The sequence below is a fragment of the Monodon monoceros genome, unplaced genomic scaffold, assembly GCF_005190385.1.
Source record: "Monodon monoceros isolate NGI ecotype Baffin Bay Population unplaced genomic scaffold, NGI_Narwhal_1 Super_Scaffold_15, whole genome shotgun sequence".
NCBI classification, from domain to species: Eukaryota; Metazoa; Chordata; class Mammalia; order Artiodactyla; family Monodontidae; genus Monodon; species Monodon monoceros.
In genome coordinates, this window is record NW_021703771.1 from 70,376,287 (window position 1) to 70,394,006 (window position 17,720).

A 17,720-nucleotide genomic window follows, 5' to 3' on the forward strand; every position below is an offset into this window, starting at 1 on the left:
GATAAGGACTCTCTCAGTAGTAAATAACATTTGTGCATTTGCTGGGAGGTGTTTCAGTGGCATGTTTACAACAGAACTGGACCAGGTGATCTTTCTTTCTTGCGATGCTCAAGTTTCCTGCAGATGCCTCTCTTGCATTGGATCCCACTCAAAGCTGATGGTCTTCAGAGTCACTCAATGAATGCATTGAAATAATACTCCCCAAAGCAGAATATTCTACTACCCAAATGCAGAGAGGACCAGCAAGTACTGGCCTCTTTCTTAGTTATGTCTTAGCCTTTACCTTAGAGAGGATGTCCCAGCATGCCTAGCCTTCTGGACCCCTAAAATCTCCACCGATGTGGTAAGTCCATGAATCTCTGTAAGATTTATTCCCCACTCTCTAGCATGCATGTGTCTTAATGAAGGATTAAGAGTACTGGCCACTTACTGCCCACGGTTCTGAGTTCACTGTTGTCACCCATATTCACGTGTAGACCAGACTCAAGCACTACCAAATGTCAGTATCACCAAAGACTCTGAACACTAATTTGTAACAGAGAGTATGAGGATTAACATTATCATGATTTTTTCAAAAAAATTTTACCTTAGATGTTGAACTATTTAGGGCATTTTATTAGGCATGTCACGAGGACACATCTAGCTTATTTAAGCCACAACAAGGAGCTGGATGTGCTGATTTGTTCTAACAATACAGGGACATCTTCTGGACACATAAGAACAGGAATGACTCAGTGAGGAACTTTGAAGAGGGAAAAAGAAGGCCCTCAGAACTTGTCTTCTCCATTTTTTCTCTTTATAAACATGTTTTCTCTCCTCTTAAGTTCACATCATGGAAAACATGGCTCCTGAATTTTATATTGCCTTTTCATACAAGGCCAGTTTAGAATATCTGGATCCTGGTGTCAAATTACTGGCCAAAGCACAGGGAACTCAATACTCTGTAATGACTTATATGGGAAAAGAATCTAAAAAAGAGTGGCCATATGTATATGTATAACTGATTCACTTTGCTGTACACGTGAAACTAACACAACATTGTAAATCAACTATACTCCAATAAAAATTAAAAATATATATATTGGCCGAAGTGACAAAGATTTGCTCAGCTTGGGTTAGATGCTTGCTCGCAGGCTTGTCCACCATTGCTAGCTGATGGGGCAGGTACAGATACAGACTGTGGGACTAGGTCCCTGTTTCTATACATACGAAGAGAGGTGAGGAGTTGTCAGAAAATGTAGACTAAGCAGGAAATGCAATAGTCATATGCCTTTGCAGAGCACTGTATTTCACCAATTCTAAGACGAACATTGCTTTTCCCCTTTAATATCAGAATGAAATCACAGTGTCTTATCATTGGTGGTTCCTTACAATCATTGCTGGCCAGGTGACCTCCAGAATTCTCTGCACACACATGGACATGGACTTGTTCATAAGAATTCATATCGTCTCCGTTTCAAAAGAAATATGTTTAACAAAAGCCTAATCCTTAGGGGAAGAGAATTAAATGGCATGGTAGAGCTTCTCGAAGAAATGTGAAGGGAAAGGGGTTCTCCTCACACCAGAATGACTCCCCCATGGCTCAGGAAAAGAGAGAGAGGGAGAGGTATGACTGGCTGAAAGTCACCACAAATAGTGCCCCAGGAGCCCTACCTAATTCACCAAGCACTTTACTCCCTGTGAACATGTAAATAGCTACAAGTAAGCAAGCAGAAATGTGCAGTGGCTGGTTGTTATTCCCAGTGGTATGACTGGATATATGGAATCCATCAGCATTTCAGGGTAAAAGCCATGAAAAAAAAACTTGGAAGAAGGGATATGTGTTCTGGATGCGGTCTAAAAACCTTCCAGTGGTCCTCTTTGGTGAGATCAAGAACAACTCAGCATCAGCACTTCCTGAATGAGGGTTGGTGGCTTGAGAAAAACCCCAGGCAGAAAAGGAGAACACTCTTTAGGCAATGGTGCATTTTCAAAGCCTCTGACAACACAAAGGACAAAACTGCATAGAAAAACACACGTTTAAAAAAACAAACAAAACACACGTTTACTGTTTACAAAAAGTGATTTACAAGAGTAGGAGTTTGAGTATGACTAAGTTTTCAGAATACTTAACCAATTTATGTAGTTTATTTTTTCATGTACGTTTAAGTGTGATACATGATGAAAAAGTTATGCCTAAATAAATTTAAAAGAGCTTTTTCAATAGGAAGTAAATACTCGTAAGTGACAAAAAAGTGATTAAAAACTTTGAGTGGCATATTTTCTTTCTTGAAGCACAGGAACTAATAGTGTGTCTTATAATGGGTGGCATCTTGGGATAAAAGAAATCTGGTATTTAACTTGCTTAGGCATAAGAACCTTATTTTTTATCTTACACTATATCTCCTCAATCCATTTAATGTTATATTTTAATTGAATGTACATTATAAACATTGTTGTGGTGATTAAAGTTTATTAAGTTAAAATTAGTCAAATGATAAATAATTTTCATCTTTTACCAGATGAGGGAGTCTGCAAAGAGTCTTCTGCTAGATGGTGTGTATATCTGAGAAATACATAGTTTTTATTTTTAGAGTATCTCAAGTTTTTTAGAGGCTCTCTGGCCAGGTAAGGGTATTTTCTTGATTTAAAAAATATACTAGTGCATTTTATCTTTTTCAGGTTTTTCGTATTTCTTTATGGCATTTAATGAAAAAAGCTCAAATAGCAAAACCTCTTCCCAACCTCAAATTTGCATTCCGTGCTATGGTTTTGGACTTGGACTTACTTGATTCTTCTTTGGAAGAGGCTTCTTTAGGTACTGATTAATTTTAGATATTTATGTGACAAAGGAATTCCTAGTCTTATATGGGCTAAATAATTTGAGAAAAGTATACTCAAAATTTTTGTGGAGTAGGTAGAATGGGTCTATATTAACAGTTGTAGAGTTCAGGCTATGCCCTGAGAAGCTCAAAAGGTTCCAAAGATCTGACGTGTGTCCCCTGTCCCACATACATCCAGGGAAGCCCAGAATTTCCCAGTTTTATTTGTTCCTGACCTTAAAGAGCATGATAATCACTATATATACAGTAGCACTGGAGTAATTCAGGGAAGATTCTCTGATCTAAGTAACCCTCATTTCCTCCTCTTCCGATGTTCTATTCCCACCATTTTAACATTTTGTTTCAATTTTAAAGAACCTTCATGCTACTTTCACATAGGAATCAATACTAGTTCACTAAAGTGTCAATATTTAGTGTTTCCCTTCTCCAGAATGTTTATATTCTAAAAAAGAACCACCTGCGGAAGGCAATGTTAAATATAACAACAAATCTATCGTAGTGGCACTTTATACATTAGAGGGCTTTAATAGTTAAAGGCAGTGAAAGTTGGGGTAGAGATTAGATATAACTTTCAGTCCAAAGTTTGTTTTTCTCTTTTCCAGCGGAATGGGTAGATGTTAAATATAATGTGTCAATAAGTGACAAAGAGTATTCTCCTGAGGAAGTAGCAGCAGCAATTAAAATTCAAGCCATGTGGAGGGGGACGTACGTCAGATTACTTATGAAAGCTAGAACACCAGGTATACTTTTTCAATCATTTATAAAATGAACTTGCATAAATAAGGATGAATATTTGTTTACGTGCTAACAAAAAGCATTTTAGAGTCATTCTACTTTACGGCTCAGCTAATTCTTTTTAATTCTATCAATATTGAATTTCCTTGAGTTCAGGATGCATGTCAGTACACTCATGCTTTTTGTTCCTGGAATATAGTGCAATGCCTGGCACAGACTGAGCACACAACAAATACTGGCTGAAAGAATGAATGATGATCAGCTGTATTTTCCCAATCTATCATGCGTTCTTTAAAAAACAGGAAACTGGCCTTTTTCTCCGTCCATCCCCTTTGCCTAGCAGAATGCTTTAGCAGTCAATTTCAGCTAAGTCATAGACAGTTTTTACATTTCTAGACCATTTTTCAAAGAAGCAAATGAATGAATGAGTGAAGGAATGAATGAATTTAATGAAGAAGCTTCCATATATGCCTGTGGTGACATACATTTAGAAGGCATAAAATGCTTTTAAAGTATATTATTATATTTATTAAATCAAATATATTTATGCATATGAAGTAAACTATTTCGTGAGGTCTATTTTAACAGCTCAAAATAATACACTGCAGAGGCAAAAAAATTATATTCAATTATTTTCATTCTTCAATTTTTGTTAACGCTTTTAGAGAAAAAGCTTTGCCTCCAATAGAATTCTTTTGAGTATTTTGAAACATTTTGTTGTAAACATATCTCTGAAACATTTAATGAGAAATACCAAAATGTTCATCTAAGCAGTAAAAACTATAGATACACAAGTGTAAAAAGAAACAAACTATATTGCATAGTTTTGTGGTAGAAAAATATTGCTGTCGCTTGATTTTTGTATTTTTTTCTATCAGAAAAAAATTAATTATAAATTCATCCAATTAAATATGTGGTAAAATACACATGTCCATATATGCTGTAAAAATTATATTCATACAATGATTGTTTTCTCTTTATAAAGACAAAAATGAGCAGCTTAATAATATTTCAGTAGCATTTGCATTCTTTCACTCAACACATATTTATTGAATAATAACAGTTTAGCAGAACTGTTCTAGATTCTGGCCTTATAGAGTAAAACTGACAAGGTTTCTGCTCTGATGAATCTTGTGTTGTAGTGGTCACAGGCATATAGCAGAAAGTAAATATATTAAGATACTGATTTCAGATATGAGTAAGTACTGTGAAGAAATTAGGATAATTAGAAAAAAAGTCAGTTTCTGACATGTTAAATTTGAGGCACTTATGGATTTGCATTTTTCTTGCCAAATCACCTCTTAAGCCATTCGTGGATTATGCTTTAGATTAAGCTTCAGTGAGAGCCTATTAGCCATTGTTTTTTAGAAAAATTGGATGGATTATTTTTTCTGACACAAGAGCTTTCATAAGGATTTTTTTTGGTGTGGTAAATGACCTCTCATTTTAAATGCTTTGATGAGTATCTTCAATTAGATCAAAGAGCACTTTATAATTTTTAAACTAAAGATGAAGGGAAAGAGCATAAAATTGTGAGCGCAGAGCTCTTGACTAGAGATTCATAGCTTTATGTTTTAAACATGGTTTACTGCTAGTAAAGCTTCAGACTTTGGATATTACCTTACTGGTAAGTTTCAACTCCCTCACCTGTAAAAGGAGGGCTTAGAACAAAATGATTTTTCAGGCACCTTACAGCCTTGATATTGCTATTTTTTCCTGTTATTTTTAGGCACAAAGGAAAATACCAGTGTTGCAGATACTCTTCAGAAAGTTTGGGCTGTGCTGGAACAGAATATAGAACAGTATGCGATTTCTCTCTTAAGGTAAAGCAGTGTAATGATGTTTCTTATTGTAACCTTTCTTATTGTTTCCTACTGTAACCTAATGATGTACCTTTCTTAAGGTAAAGTGGTATAATGATCTTACTATAAGTTCCAGTTCAAATGCTACTATATTTGTTGAGTTTTTCCTAATCATCGCAGCTAGAAACATACCACTGCTTCTGAACTTCCACACTTCCTACTTTTTGTTTGTCTTCATTGCACTTATCTAATACCCTAAGCATAAAACCTCTGAGAAGCAAAACAGAGTTTTTTTGAAGTCTTTTGGTGCTAAAGAGATAAAAGTTAGAGTTTAGGACCTGCTAGGGGAGAGGACTCCAGTAAACAATGAAAGTTGTCAGTTGAAATCCCTGGAGGACAACATTCTAGAAACAGGGACAAGTGTGAAGTAGATTGAGCCTTAGGAAAACTGCATTTTAACCACAAGCCATGTTCAAAGCAGGATAATCTGAAAAAACTAAGAGAAAATCATATATATATATATATATATATATATATATATATATATATATAAAAGAAGCAGACCACTTGGTGATGTAGGAGCTAGCAGACCAAATCTCTAAAGGTAAGTATTATGGAAATGCCCAAGAAAATAAAGGTTAAAGAAAGAGAAAATAAAAGTCTAGATTAATAAAACACAGTTAAATGGAAATTACATAAATAAGATTTTTAACAACCGAAATTTAAAATTTTTTAATTAGTTAACAGCAGATCAGGAAGAATAGAGGAAGAGATTAGTGAAATGGGAGATAGGTCAATAGAAAAATAGTGGAAAATAAGGAAAGAACTAAGGGACATGGGGAACATGCTTAGAAAGTCTAATATTTGTATCATTATAGTCCCAGAATGTAAAAAGATAATAGCTGATAAATTTCCAAAACTGATAAAATACATCAACCCATATTTTCAAGAGACTCTGCATGCACACTCCATGCAGGAAGGACACGAAGAGAACCATACCCAGACTCATTGTAGTCAAATTGCTGAAAACCAAAGGCCAAAAGAAAAACCTTCAAAGTAACCAGAGAAATAAGACACACTATTTTCAAAGGACAATCACACTAAGAGCCATATGTAAGAGTAAATTCTTAACCTTAGCAATGCAAAATGCAGAAGTTGGGTAATAAGCTTTAAAGGGTTCTAAGGTTCTAGCATTATTGCAGAAGTGGTAAAAGTAATAATCTAGATGAAACACCGGTAGGGCAAGGATACATAATACATTCGCTAGCAATATGCTAATGGATCCACAAGTGAATTTAAGAAATCAGATTAATCTTATACATATTCCAGAGAACAGAAAAAAAGACGAGACATTTACCAACTCATAACCTTGATTTAAAAAACTCAACAAGGACAGTAAAAAAAAGTGAAATTGCAAACCGAATGCCCTCGTGAAATTAGATGAAAAAATGTAATAAAATATTAACAAATCAAACTCAGAATTATATAAAAAGAATAATACCTTATAACCAAGTGGCTCTCCCAATCTAAGACGTGTAATAGTGGTTTAACATTAGGAAATTCATCAATTTGGCACATTAACAGGGAAAAGGAACAAATCACTCGGTTCTCTGGCTAGGTTCAGAAAAAAACATTTGAAAAAATTCAACAAAAATTCAAAATTTTAAAATTTTTTAGCAAACTAGGATTAGAGAAGACTTTCCTTAATATGTTATGGTATCTACTATTTTTAAGCAATTACTACAAACATGATTAGTGGTGAAATTTTGAAAGCTTTTTCTTGAGTTTGAGAATGAGACAAAGACGCCTGGCCAAACACTTCTATTCAAGATAGTCTTGGAATTTTGTGAAGGGCAAAAAGGCAATAAAGCAAAATAAAAGTCACTAGAGTTTGAAGGGAAGAAATAAAACCAATGTTTACAGGCAACATGGTTATATATGTAGAAAATGCCAGAAAATCTATATGAATTTATTAGAATTAATGAGAAAATTAAAGAAAAGTTTCTGGATACAAGGTCAAAATGAAATAACGATTGGACTTATATTTATAAGTGACAAATAGAAAATTATGCATGTAAACATATAAAAATTTAAAATAACCTAAAGTTATTGAAAAATTTCATGATGAGCCAAATGTCAAAATTTTTAATTTGGAAAAAATCCAAATTTGTATTTTCCCAACCCTGAGAGCGAGTACCTCACTCACCTCACCCAAGTCCTGACCTGTGGATACTGCTATCACCTGATAATTCAGCTTGATTAAACTTTTGCTCCAGAAGCCTGTTTTCTAAAACGGGTACTCTTCTGCCTAAGACCCCAATTGTTTGGACAGACACAGAGAGCACGAAGAACCTCTTTCTCCAAACTGCTTCAACATTGTAAGGAAGATTTCTGGCCCAGAAATTACATCTAATTTTCATGTAAATGGAGTGCTAAAATCATGTGTTGCCCTATTAGGGACTCAGGTCAGTTCACTATGGAGGTGTATTTGAAACACAGGCATAACTCCTTCAGGGAGCTGGCGTTCCTCTCCATGTGTTCCTTCTACCATAGCCAAGAGCATTTCCCAGAAAGAAACTCAGTGAATATCCAATGCAGATATTGGCCATGCTCTTTCAATAGTTTGAGTTGCACACCCCAATCTATTGAACGGATGAAACTCACAAGTCTCACCCATCTTTAAACTTAAATGTCAGGAGCATCCAAAGCTACCTCCTCATCCTAGAAGGCATTAATTACATGGTCAAAAGCACACCTTTTGGTATAAGACCTAATGCTAACCCCACTTCTACTAATTATCAGATGTGTGACCTGGGGTAAGTTTCTTATCCTCTCTGAACATAAAATTAAGTTTTTTTCATCTGTAATATAAGGATAATAATATCTACTTCATAGTATTATTCCTTTATAAAGCTGAAAAGATAAATTAAGGTAATCCTGGAAAATTATTTAGCACAATGCTACAGATTGAGCCATTACACAACATTAGTTATTATAAATATTGCTATTATTAGTAGTAGTACATGAGTAACTTTGAGGTCCTTGAGCCTAGCCTTGCATTCTCAGACCTGTAGGGGCACAACTTCAACAGTTGACTTTGGGCAAGGCTCAGTTTTCCAATATAACTTTCTCTCTGTCCTAGGATGCAAAGTTAAAACTAAATCTTTTGATTATGTCAGGGATATCTCTCTATGGGTCATTTAAGATATTCCACATGGTACATCAGGATTTTGATGGTCCTATACTCATTAGAATTTCCTGAGGTATATGAAAAATAGTAGAATGTGTGATGGAAACAGTGACAGTCTGGAAAGCCTTTAAATTGCACCCTTCTCTTAGAATCGTGGTGGGACCCATTGCACTCAGTTCCCTACGTGGCCTGCTTAGTTCCTGTACTGGCTCAGCCAGCTCCTGCATTTAGACTCAGCCAGCCCCCATATGATTGACAGGGGTACTCTGCATTGACCGACCATCACGTCATACTTCCTAGTGAGGGTGATCAGGTTATTTATCAACCAAACTGGGACACTCTGACAGGGAACGGGGGAGCACTATTAATAATTATACCAGGGATATGAGCCTAAACCAGGACTGCCCCAGAAGAATTAGAATATATAATTGCCCTGGTCTTTGTTCTTGTCATTATTTTGAAAAGCTTTTTAAAATCCTTCCGAATATAAACCTGTCATTTTCCTCCCACCACCAAAGACCAGTGATCAAATGGAGCATGTGAATCCTATCCTCTGTGAGGATCTCTATGGCTCTGCTTCCCCGTGACAGTACAGTTGAGCCATCCACCTTCTGCAAGCCAAGAGCACCTCTAGCTCTGTCTAGACCTCTAACAGAGAACCATTCCTATGGCCATTATAGCTTCTGTCCCAGCTAATACCCAAGACATTGTATAAAAGACCTGAGATTCCTGGTGCTACTGAGGCTGGGTCCGGTTCCTGGCAGAGTGGGAGGTACAGGACCTGGAGGATCTCTCTCATCACTTCCATCGTGTTCTGGAATATGCCACAGGCTTCCAGGGGTCAAACATGGAGAAACCTCAGTTGCACCAGAAATCATGTAGAAGGAAAACTCTGGCACTCTCCCCTTGTTTGTGGCCTCTATTTTCAGGGGGTTTTTTAGTCTTTTTTTCCAAATCCATTACTCACTTTAAACTCCATTCTAGTATTGAGTCTCCAGTCAACCCCAGACCTTCAGTGGCTTCCACCCAGTTTTATTGCTAGTTTGCCTGCTTCTAGTTTCATCACCCTTATAGGTTGAACTTTAGTGCTGATTTCCCATCTATAAATTTCAGTTACTCCTTAGATCATGAATTAGGTTCTCTCTTGACTAAGAACTTCAAATAACTTTGGGCACCTTTGATAGACATCATGGTCAATCTGGAATGGGCCCTCCTGCTTTGGTGCCGTGCACCACGAGCCCCCATTTGATGAAGGACTCAATCTAGCCAACAATGTACTACGATATTTTATGCTGTTTTTTTGCCTATTTCTTTTTTGTAAATAGAATTTATTTTAAAAGTTGTTTTACCATTGGTACTTAAATTATTTTTAAATTTTTAGACTAATGTTTAAAAGTAAGTGCAAGTCTATGGAATCTTATCCATGCTATCAAGATGAAGAAACTAAGATTGCTTTTGCTGACTACACTGTGACTTATGCAGACCAGCCACCAAATACTTGGTTTATAGTATTCAGGTGAGGCTATCATATTGGCAAGTAATATCACTCTTAAGTGGCATGAAATATTCATATATACAGAGCTTTCTTTATGATTCTTTATGATAGTAGTAAAAGTATTAATATGAACGTTTAAAAGTTGCTTTCAGAAGTTAGTTAAAATTTCTTCCATATCTGCTATGCATAAATGAGATATTATAGAAATTTTTATTCATGTTTCTTTAAACAAAATATGAAGACTGTGAAGTGTTAATTGTTAGAACTTTTTATGAGTATAGTAAACATAATAAAATAAATTGAGACGCTTTCCGTATATAAATAAATGTACTAATTTCGAAGCAATAGCCTATTAGGTAAGAGTCACAAATTACTTATAAATGGGATTTCTTAAAAGGTTTGCATTTGCATGACAAAATAGTGTATCAATAAGAATTTTAAAGGAAAACAGTATGCTGCTTTTAAGTTATTTGCAACTTTAAACTTATGTTTTTATTTCTTAGCATCAAACCTAATTTCAAACTTTCTTTATGATTCATGTCAAGGGAAAGTTCATGCTTTTGTAATTACAGAGAAACATTTTTGGTTCCTCAAGATATGACTTTGGTTCCCAAAGTATATACTACACTTCCAGTCTGTATGCTCCACGTTGTTAATAATGACACAATGGAAGAAGTGCCAAAGGTATTCCAAAAAGTGGTGCCTTATCTTTATACTAAGAATAAGGTAGGTGTAAAATTTATTCTCCTCATATGATAGAATAGCAGTGAGAAGTCAGCACCCTGAGAGGTTCCAACAGAAGGCAGAACAGATGTGTTTTCAATCTACATAACAGAGGAATAGGGTCCTGGTCTTTCTCCATGGAAGTCCCATGTATTTGACAGCAAAAGGTAATTAATGCGAGTGGTAGAACATTCACCTTTTAGCCCTCCTTCTTATCTTTTATCCAAAGAAAATATGACAAAAGGAAAAGTTAGAAATTCTCATTATTAAAATCATAAAATCATACAAACCCTTAAAATGAAAATGGAGGTAAAGAGCACATTTATTCCTATCCCTAAACCAAACCAAAGCAGCAGGTTTTCTCAGCTTCCCAGTGGGTTTTTTATTCTATTCCTAAACATGTCAGAAGATTGTGATCACACAGCCACTCACCATCCCAGCAGCCCCAGTCTTTTCCAGGGCTACCCAGGTTCCTTCAAGAATAGACACTCTTGGCACATTACTCCTACTGAATACAGACCCTGATGGTTGATGTCCACGCAAATCATGTTACTTCTCTATTTACCTGAACCTCATTTTTGTGTTTCCAGTCATTTCTTCTAAGAGGGAAGCACGATAAAAGCTAGTGTATACGTGCACTGTAAATCAGGAGATCTCCTGTAGCTCTGATGTTCCATTCTTTAGTTGTATGGCTTTGAACCTCTTTATTTTTCTCTTCGAGCTGTGGTTGTGACTGACTTCTATGGTTCTATGCATTATTTTGTATAAATTTAGACATATCTACCTGATGAATACTGGTTTATAGGAATAAAAGATATAGAATATCACTCCTTAAAAGAACCTGATAGTTCTTTTGAGTTATTTTAAGAATTTTTTAAAATAAGACTTTATTTTTTAGAGTCAGCAAAATTGAGAGGAAAGTACAGAGATAGCCCTTATACTCTCTTCTCCCCCACATGCACAGCCTTCCTCATTATCAACATCCCCTACCAGAGTGGTGCATTTGTTACAGTTGCTCATTTTACATTGACACATCATAATCACACAAAGTCCATAGTTTACATTATGGTTCGCTGTTTGTATGTGTGTTGTACCTTCTATGGGTTTAGACAAATGTAAAATGACATGCATCCATTACTATGAGATCATGCAGAGTATTTTTACTGCCCTAATAATCCTCTGTGTTCCACTTATTTATCCACCCACCCCAAGCCCTGCCAACCACTGATCCTCTTACTATCTCCATAGTTTTTTTTTTGTCTTTTCCAAAATGTCATAAAGTTGGAATCATATAGTACATAAGAAAACTTTTCAGATTGGCTTCCTTCACTTTAATACTTGCATTTAAGCTTTCTTCATGTCTTTTCATGGCTAATAGCTCATTTATTTTTAACGCTGAATAATATTTCATGTCTGGATATACCACCATTTATTTATCCATTCACCTACTGTAGAACACCTTGGCTGCTTCCAAGTTTTGGCAATCATGAACAAAGTGTGCATGTTTTTGTATGGACATAAGTTTTTAACTCCTTTGGGTAAATAACAAGAAGCATAATTTCTGGATCATATAGTGAGAAACCGCCAAACTGTTTAGCTTTGTAAGAAACCACCAAACTGGCCTCCAAAATGTCTGTAACATTTTTCATTCCTGCAGCAATAAATGAGAGCTCCCGTTGCTCCATACCCTCCTCAGCATCTGGTGTTGTCAGTGTTCTGGGTTTTGGCCATTTTAATACCTGTGTAGTGTTATTTCATTGTTGTTTTAGTTTCTCTGATGTCATATGATGTGGAGCATCTTTTCGTATGCTTATTTGCCATCTGTATTTCTTCTTTGATGAGGTGTCTGTTAAAATATTTGGCCAATTTTTAAATCAGGTTGTTAGTTTTCTTATTATTGAGTTTTAAAAGTTTTTGTACATTTTGGAAACAGTCCTTTATCATATGTGTCTTTTGCAAATATTTTTCCCAGTCTATGGCTTGTCTTCTCATTTTCTTGACATGTTCTTTGACAGAGCAAAAGTTTTTAATTTTAATAAAGTCCAGCTTCATTAAAATTCATGGATCCAGTTTCGTGGATCATGCCTTTTTTGTTGGATCTGGAAAGTCATTGCCATACCCAAGAGATTCCTAGGCTTTCTCTTATGTTACCCTCTAAGGGTTTTATAGTTTTGTATTTTACATTTTGGTCTGTAATATGTTTGGAGTTAATTTTTGTGAAGGGTGAGGGTCTGTGTCTAGATTCTCTTTTTTGCTTTGGGTGTCCAGTTTTTCCATCACCATTTGTTGAAAAGACTGTTTTTGATCCATTGTATTGCCTTTGCTCTTTTGTCAAAGATCCGTTCACTACATTTATGTGGGTCTATTTCTGGGTCTATTCTATTCCATTGATCTGTATGTCTGTTACTTTGTCAAAATGACACTGTCTTAATGATGGCAGCTTTATAGCAAGTCTTAAAGTCGATTAGTTTCAGTTCTCCAACTTTGTTTTTCTCTTTCAGTATTGTGTTGGTTATTCTTGGTCTTCTCCATATAAACCTTACAACCAGTTTGTTGGTATCCATAAAATAGCATGCTGAGATTTTGATTGATATTGCATTAAATCTATAGATCAAGTTGGAAATAACTGAAATATTCACAGTGTTGATTCTTCCTATCCATGAACATAGAATATCTCTTCACTTTTTTAGTTCTCCTTTGACTTTGTTCATCAGAGTTTTATAATTTTTTTCATACACATTTTGTACATATTTTGTTAGATTTATATCTAAGTATTTCAGTTTTGTGGATGCTAATGTAATTTGTTTTTAATTTCAAATTCTACTTGTTCACTGTTAAACTATTTTAGAGATTTTAGGATTTTAGGAAACTTTTTAAAAATCAGGGCAATTAAATTTTTCATGAAATCATTTAATCCATTTATATCTATACATAGAGGTGTGTGGCTGTGTATAACTATTGTTAAAACTTTATATTTTACTAACGAGTTTTTATACTATTTCATTATACTTTAAAAACTCATCTTTTATTAAAAGCTTATCATTTTTTTCTATTTTTCATGAGATACAAATTTTCTCAATAATGTAGTCTGATTTTACTAAATTTGAAGATATTATCAAATTGTAAATTGGACTTAAATCATTTTTAGTTTGTATTAAATTTTGCACATTTACTTCACATTTACATTTTATTAGAAAATCTGATAGACAATATTTTTGTGTGCAGTTATGTATATTTGGAGTTATATACTTAAATGTAATTTTTAAAAACTCAAAGTCTGTGTACCAATATGTTATTTTTCTAATTGCTTTGAAAGAGTATTTATATTTCAATTAAAAATAGAAGAATTTGCCAATAAAAGACAATTTCTGTACATCAAACAGGTACTTAAAAACTGAATTTATTTGACCCTAATATAATTTGACCCTCCATACAACTCCCTTTTGCACTATATTTATTCTCCCTTATGTCCTAGTAAATAGCAATTTATTAAAAATTATAGCTTGGGAAATTTATTGATAAACCTTGCCTATCTCCAGCAGAATATCTTGGGTTAAACCAAACACTATAAGAGATAACTAGTTCTTTGTTAACAAACTTGTCTTCACACCAGGAACAACTGATGGGTTATTTTTATAATGTCTGTTTGTCAAGTTTGGCCTAGATTTCCTTTTGAATATAAAAATTTATTTCATTTGTGATTGGAAATCAAAAGTCCCAAAGATCCATATGAAAAAGCTGATATCATTCAAAGGGAGACTCTATCAAGATCATAGATGTCATTAAATTCTAGAGATGAGCTCTTTACTTCACTAGATAAGTATACTAATATTAATCATATTAGCCACTGATACTTAATTTTTGTAGGGACCTTTAAGGATATTTAGTTGAACCACATAAGAATCTGACTCTTGTTTATATCTACCATACTTTGGGTTTGGTTTGGGTTTTGTTTAGTAATCCCAGTGAAGACCTCCCTTTCTAGACTAAACTTGAATTTAGGGGGTAGCTTTAAATGACACATTTTGAGTCAATATGCAGAAAAACACTCTATCTCCATTTAACTATTATTTCTAAACTGTAAATTTAGGATTGCAACAAGCATAGCCATTCCCTCTGTCAAATACCTCCTTCTTCTAACCTCTCACTCTGGGTCTTTTTAGAATAAAATAGAATGACGAGGAGAATATAGAGCTGTATGAATACAAGCATAGCTTCAGTCATCCTTCTTGTGGTATGGTTTTCCTTTCGTCACAATTCTTGATCTTTGAACATTTCTCCAAATTATCTAAGTCTCCTCTAAAATGTAGTTCCCAGAACTAAATGCAGCCTCTAAAGGGAATTCCAACCCATCTGAAGGAGGATCATTAACTCCATTGTTTTGTAGCCCATGATTGCATTCGCATTTTGGCACTTGCCAGGCATTTGACACATATGTAGCCTATTTTAGGTCAACTTTTTCTAACGTATGTCCACAGAACTAGTGTCTAAGGTTAAAAAAAAATAAAAACACCTGGTTACACAGTTAATCCTTTAGAATTGTTTGATATATATTTTTTCATAATTTTTCAAAGACCATAACCTGTGATTTGAAATACTTATCTATGAGGTTTCTCAGTACTCAGTACTCGATTATGTTACTCTTCTATTACAGAGTCTTGAGGTCGGTTTAGAGTCACCAGGTCCTCTCAAAATCCTATCACTGGTTTAGCTTTAGACTTTCACTTACCAATATCTATCCTACCATTTTATAAACTTTTATTCCTCTCAAAATTGTTCTCTGAGTCTAGACAAAATCAGAGTCATGTAATTTTGTTTTGCTTCTTTAATAGATTACTACCACAAGCCCAAATAATAACAAAAACAGCAATAAATCTGCACTTTGCTGATAAAAACACTTTAGCATACATGATTTATCTTCCTTTTCTTCTTGCCCCAAACGTAATGTCAAAGGTCCTTATGGGTGTTGCAATTCTGATCTTATTACAGGTTTTGGAATTTTGGTTAACATTCCTAGGTGTTTTTTGCAATGTTATGAATTCATTCTGTCTTGTGTATTTCTAATTTTTGTTCCTAAAAATCTAGACACATTGGAGAGCTTCCTCTGCATCAGAGAGCAACTGGAATACAAATCTATATTCTTCTGTCTTGTTAGAAATGTATGGAATTATAAACTCAGAATTACTTTGAACTTTTGTCTGTTAGCACTTTCCCAGGTTCCTTAACTGCTTCTTTTCTCCAACCTAAAGAGCTCATCTCCAGGCTCACATCTGGGTTCCATGGAACCAGATCTGCTGCTAATATGATAGCTTTACCTGCCAATGGTCATTCTAAGGGCACTACATTTCCATAAACTCTTCTGCCTTTTTCATCTCATATTTAGAAAGATGATACTGAGAAGACAGGGAAATCAAGTAGGAAGCTATTGGGCTAATCCAGGATGATATAATGATAAAAATCTGCCTTAGGAAGCATTAGGAGAATTAGCAGGAAATGTAGTAATCATCTACCACAGTTAAGCACTTTTTTTTATAGCTAGGGAACCATACAAACAAAAGTGTTAGAGTTTTCCATTTTCTCCAAAAACATGTAAGATAGCAATTTTTGAGAGGGATTTCAAAACATGCTAGTGATTTGTTGATTATCAATAGATTTTAGGATCTTTATGTATATTAAGATAATAAAGACTTTTAATACTGTGAAATCATCTACTGTACCTTTGACAGACTAGTGACAATGTCACTTACTTCTGTGTAATTCTTTTTTCCTGTAGAAAGGATATACATTCGTGGCTGAAGCATATACTGGTGATGTGTATGTAACATCCTCACGATGGAAAATGCGCCTCATTGGTTCTTATCATCCACTCCCATGTCTGTCTCGAGATCCTCCATGTAATACCTTTGCCATAAAGGAAATCAGAGATTACTACATACCCAATGATAAGAAAATTGTATTCAGGTATGTGACAGAAAGGAAATGCATTCCTTTGAAAATATTAATAATTTTTGTATTAAATAATTGACTTTAAATTTAAATATTTTATTTTAAATGTTAATATTATGAAAATCAATAAATTTTCTGTAAAATCCTGGGTGAATTTTGAACTTCACTTTTATACTCTTTTGGAAACAACATAGAGAGTAATGTGATTATATAAATGTTATATAAGATCAAGCCTATGTTGCACATAATGGTTTCTTAGTCCTCGTCGTATTTGACTTTCATTGAACATCCTAACACTCTTCCCTCTTTTTACTCTCTCCTCGTTCTGTTCCATCTCTAACTCTTCTCTTGTGTAGGTTTCTCCTTATCTGCCAACTCATCCTTCTTTTCATACGTATTTATATATTCTCCATGAATAGCCTCATCATGGACTCCACTCTCTTTCATTAATCAGCCCTTTTGATTCTCATTCCCTCATACCTCTCATCTCTATGCCCTCCTCTTTATTCTCAATGTCCTCCACTACTTCAGGGCCTCATTATATTTTGTCTATAGAAATGCTGTGTCCATGTCTCCATTATATTCACTCTTCATTTTTAACTATTTCTCTGTCGCTCTCACCTTATTCATTTACATATCCATCCTTTACTACCAGAGTAGTTACCTTTCTAACAAACACATTTAAATATGTGATTTCCCGTCTTTAAAATTTTAGACAAATTTCCATTGGCTGTAAAGTAAAATCCAAGCCACAAACACTCCTGCCCAGCCTCCCAACACACTGTGCACTCTCTTGATGGAGCTATGGACCAACTCCTCACATATTTGTGATGTGATTTTATCTTGCCCATGCCTTTCCTCTTATCTTGTTATATTCTGTCTCCATTTTTCCACCTAGCAAAATTTATCACTTTTAAGGATCACTTTCAAGAGTCAAATCTTTTATACCCAAACCTCCAAATATAACTAGTTAGTCCTGGTCGTGTTTCTATAGTCTTTGGTTCTTT

The 17,720-nt window shown here is 34.7% G+C and overlaps 1 protein-coding gene across 1 annotated transcript in view; it reads left to right on the plus strand.

The window, feature by feature from the left end:
* The window catches only part of ADGB (androglobin), a 176,251-nt gene that overhangs the window by 116,992 nt on the left and 41,539 nt on the right, over positions 1–17,720 (plus strand). Inside the window, exons 21-26 of the mRNA XM_029223879.1 lie at positions 2,662–2,797; positions 3,425–3,562; positions 5,287–5,380; positions 9,931–10,065; positions 10,617–10,770; positions 16,541–16,728. Coding sequence (XP_029079712.1) covers positions 2,662–2,797; positions 3,425–3,562; positions 5,287–5,380; positions 9,931–10,065; positions 10,617–10,770; positions 16,541–16,728 — 845 coding nt within the window. The remainder of the gene's footprint in view (positions 1–2,661; positions 2,798–3,424; positions 3,563–5,286; positions 5,381–9,930; positions 10,066–10,616; positions 10,771–16,540; positions 16,729–17,720) is intronic.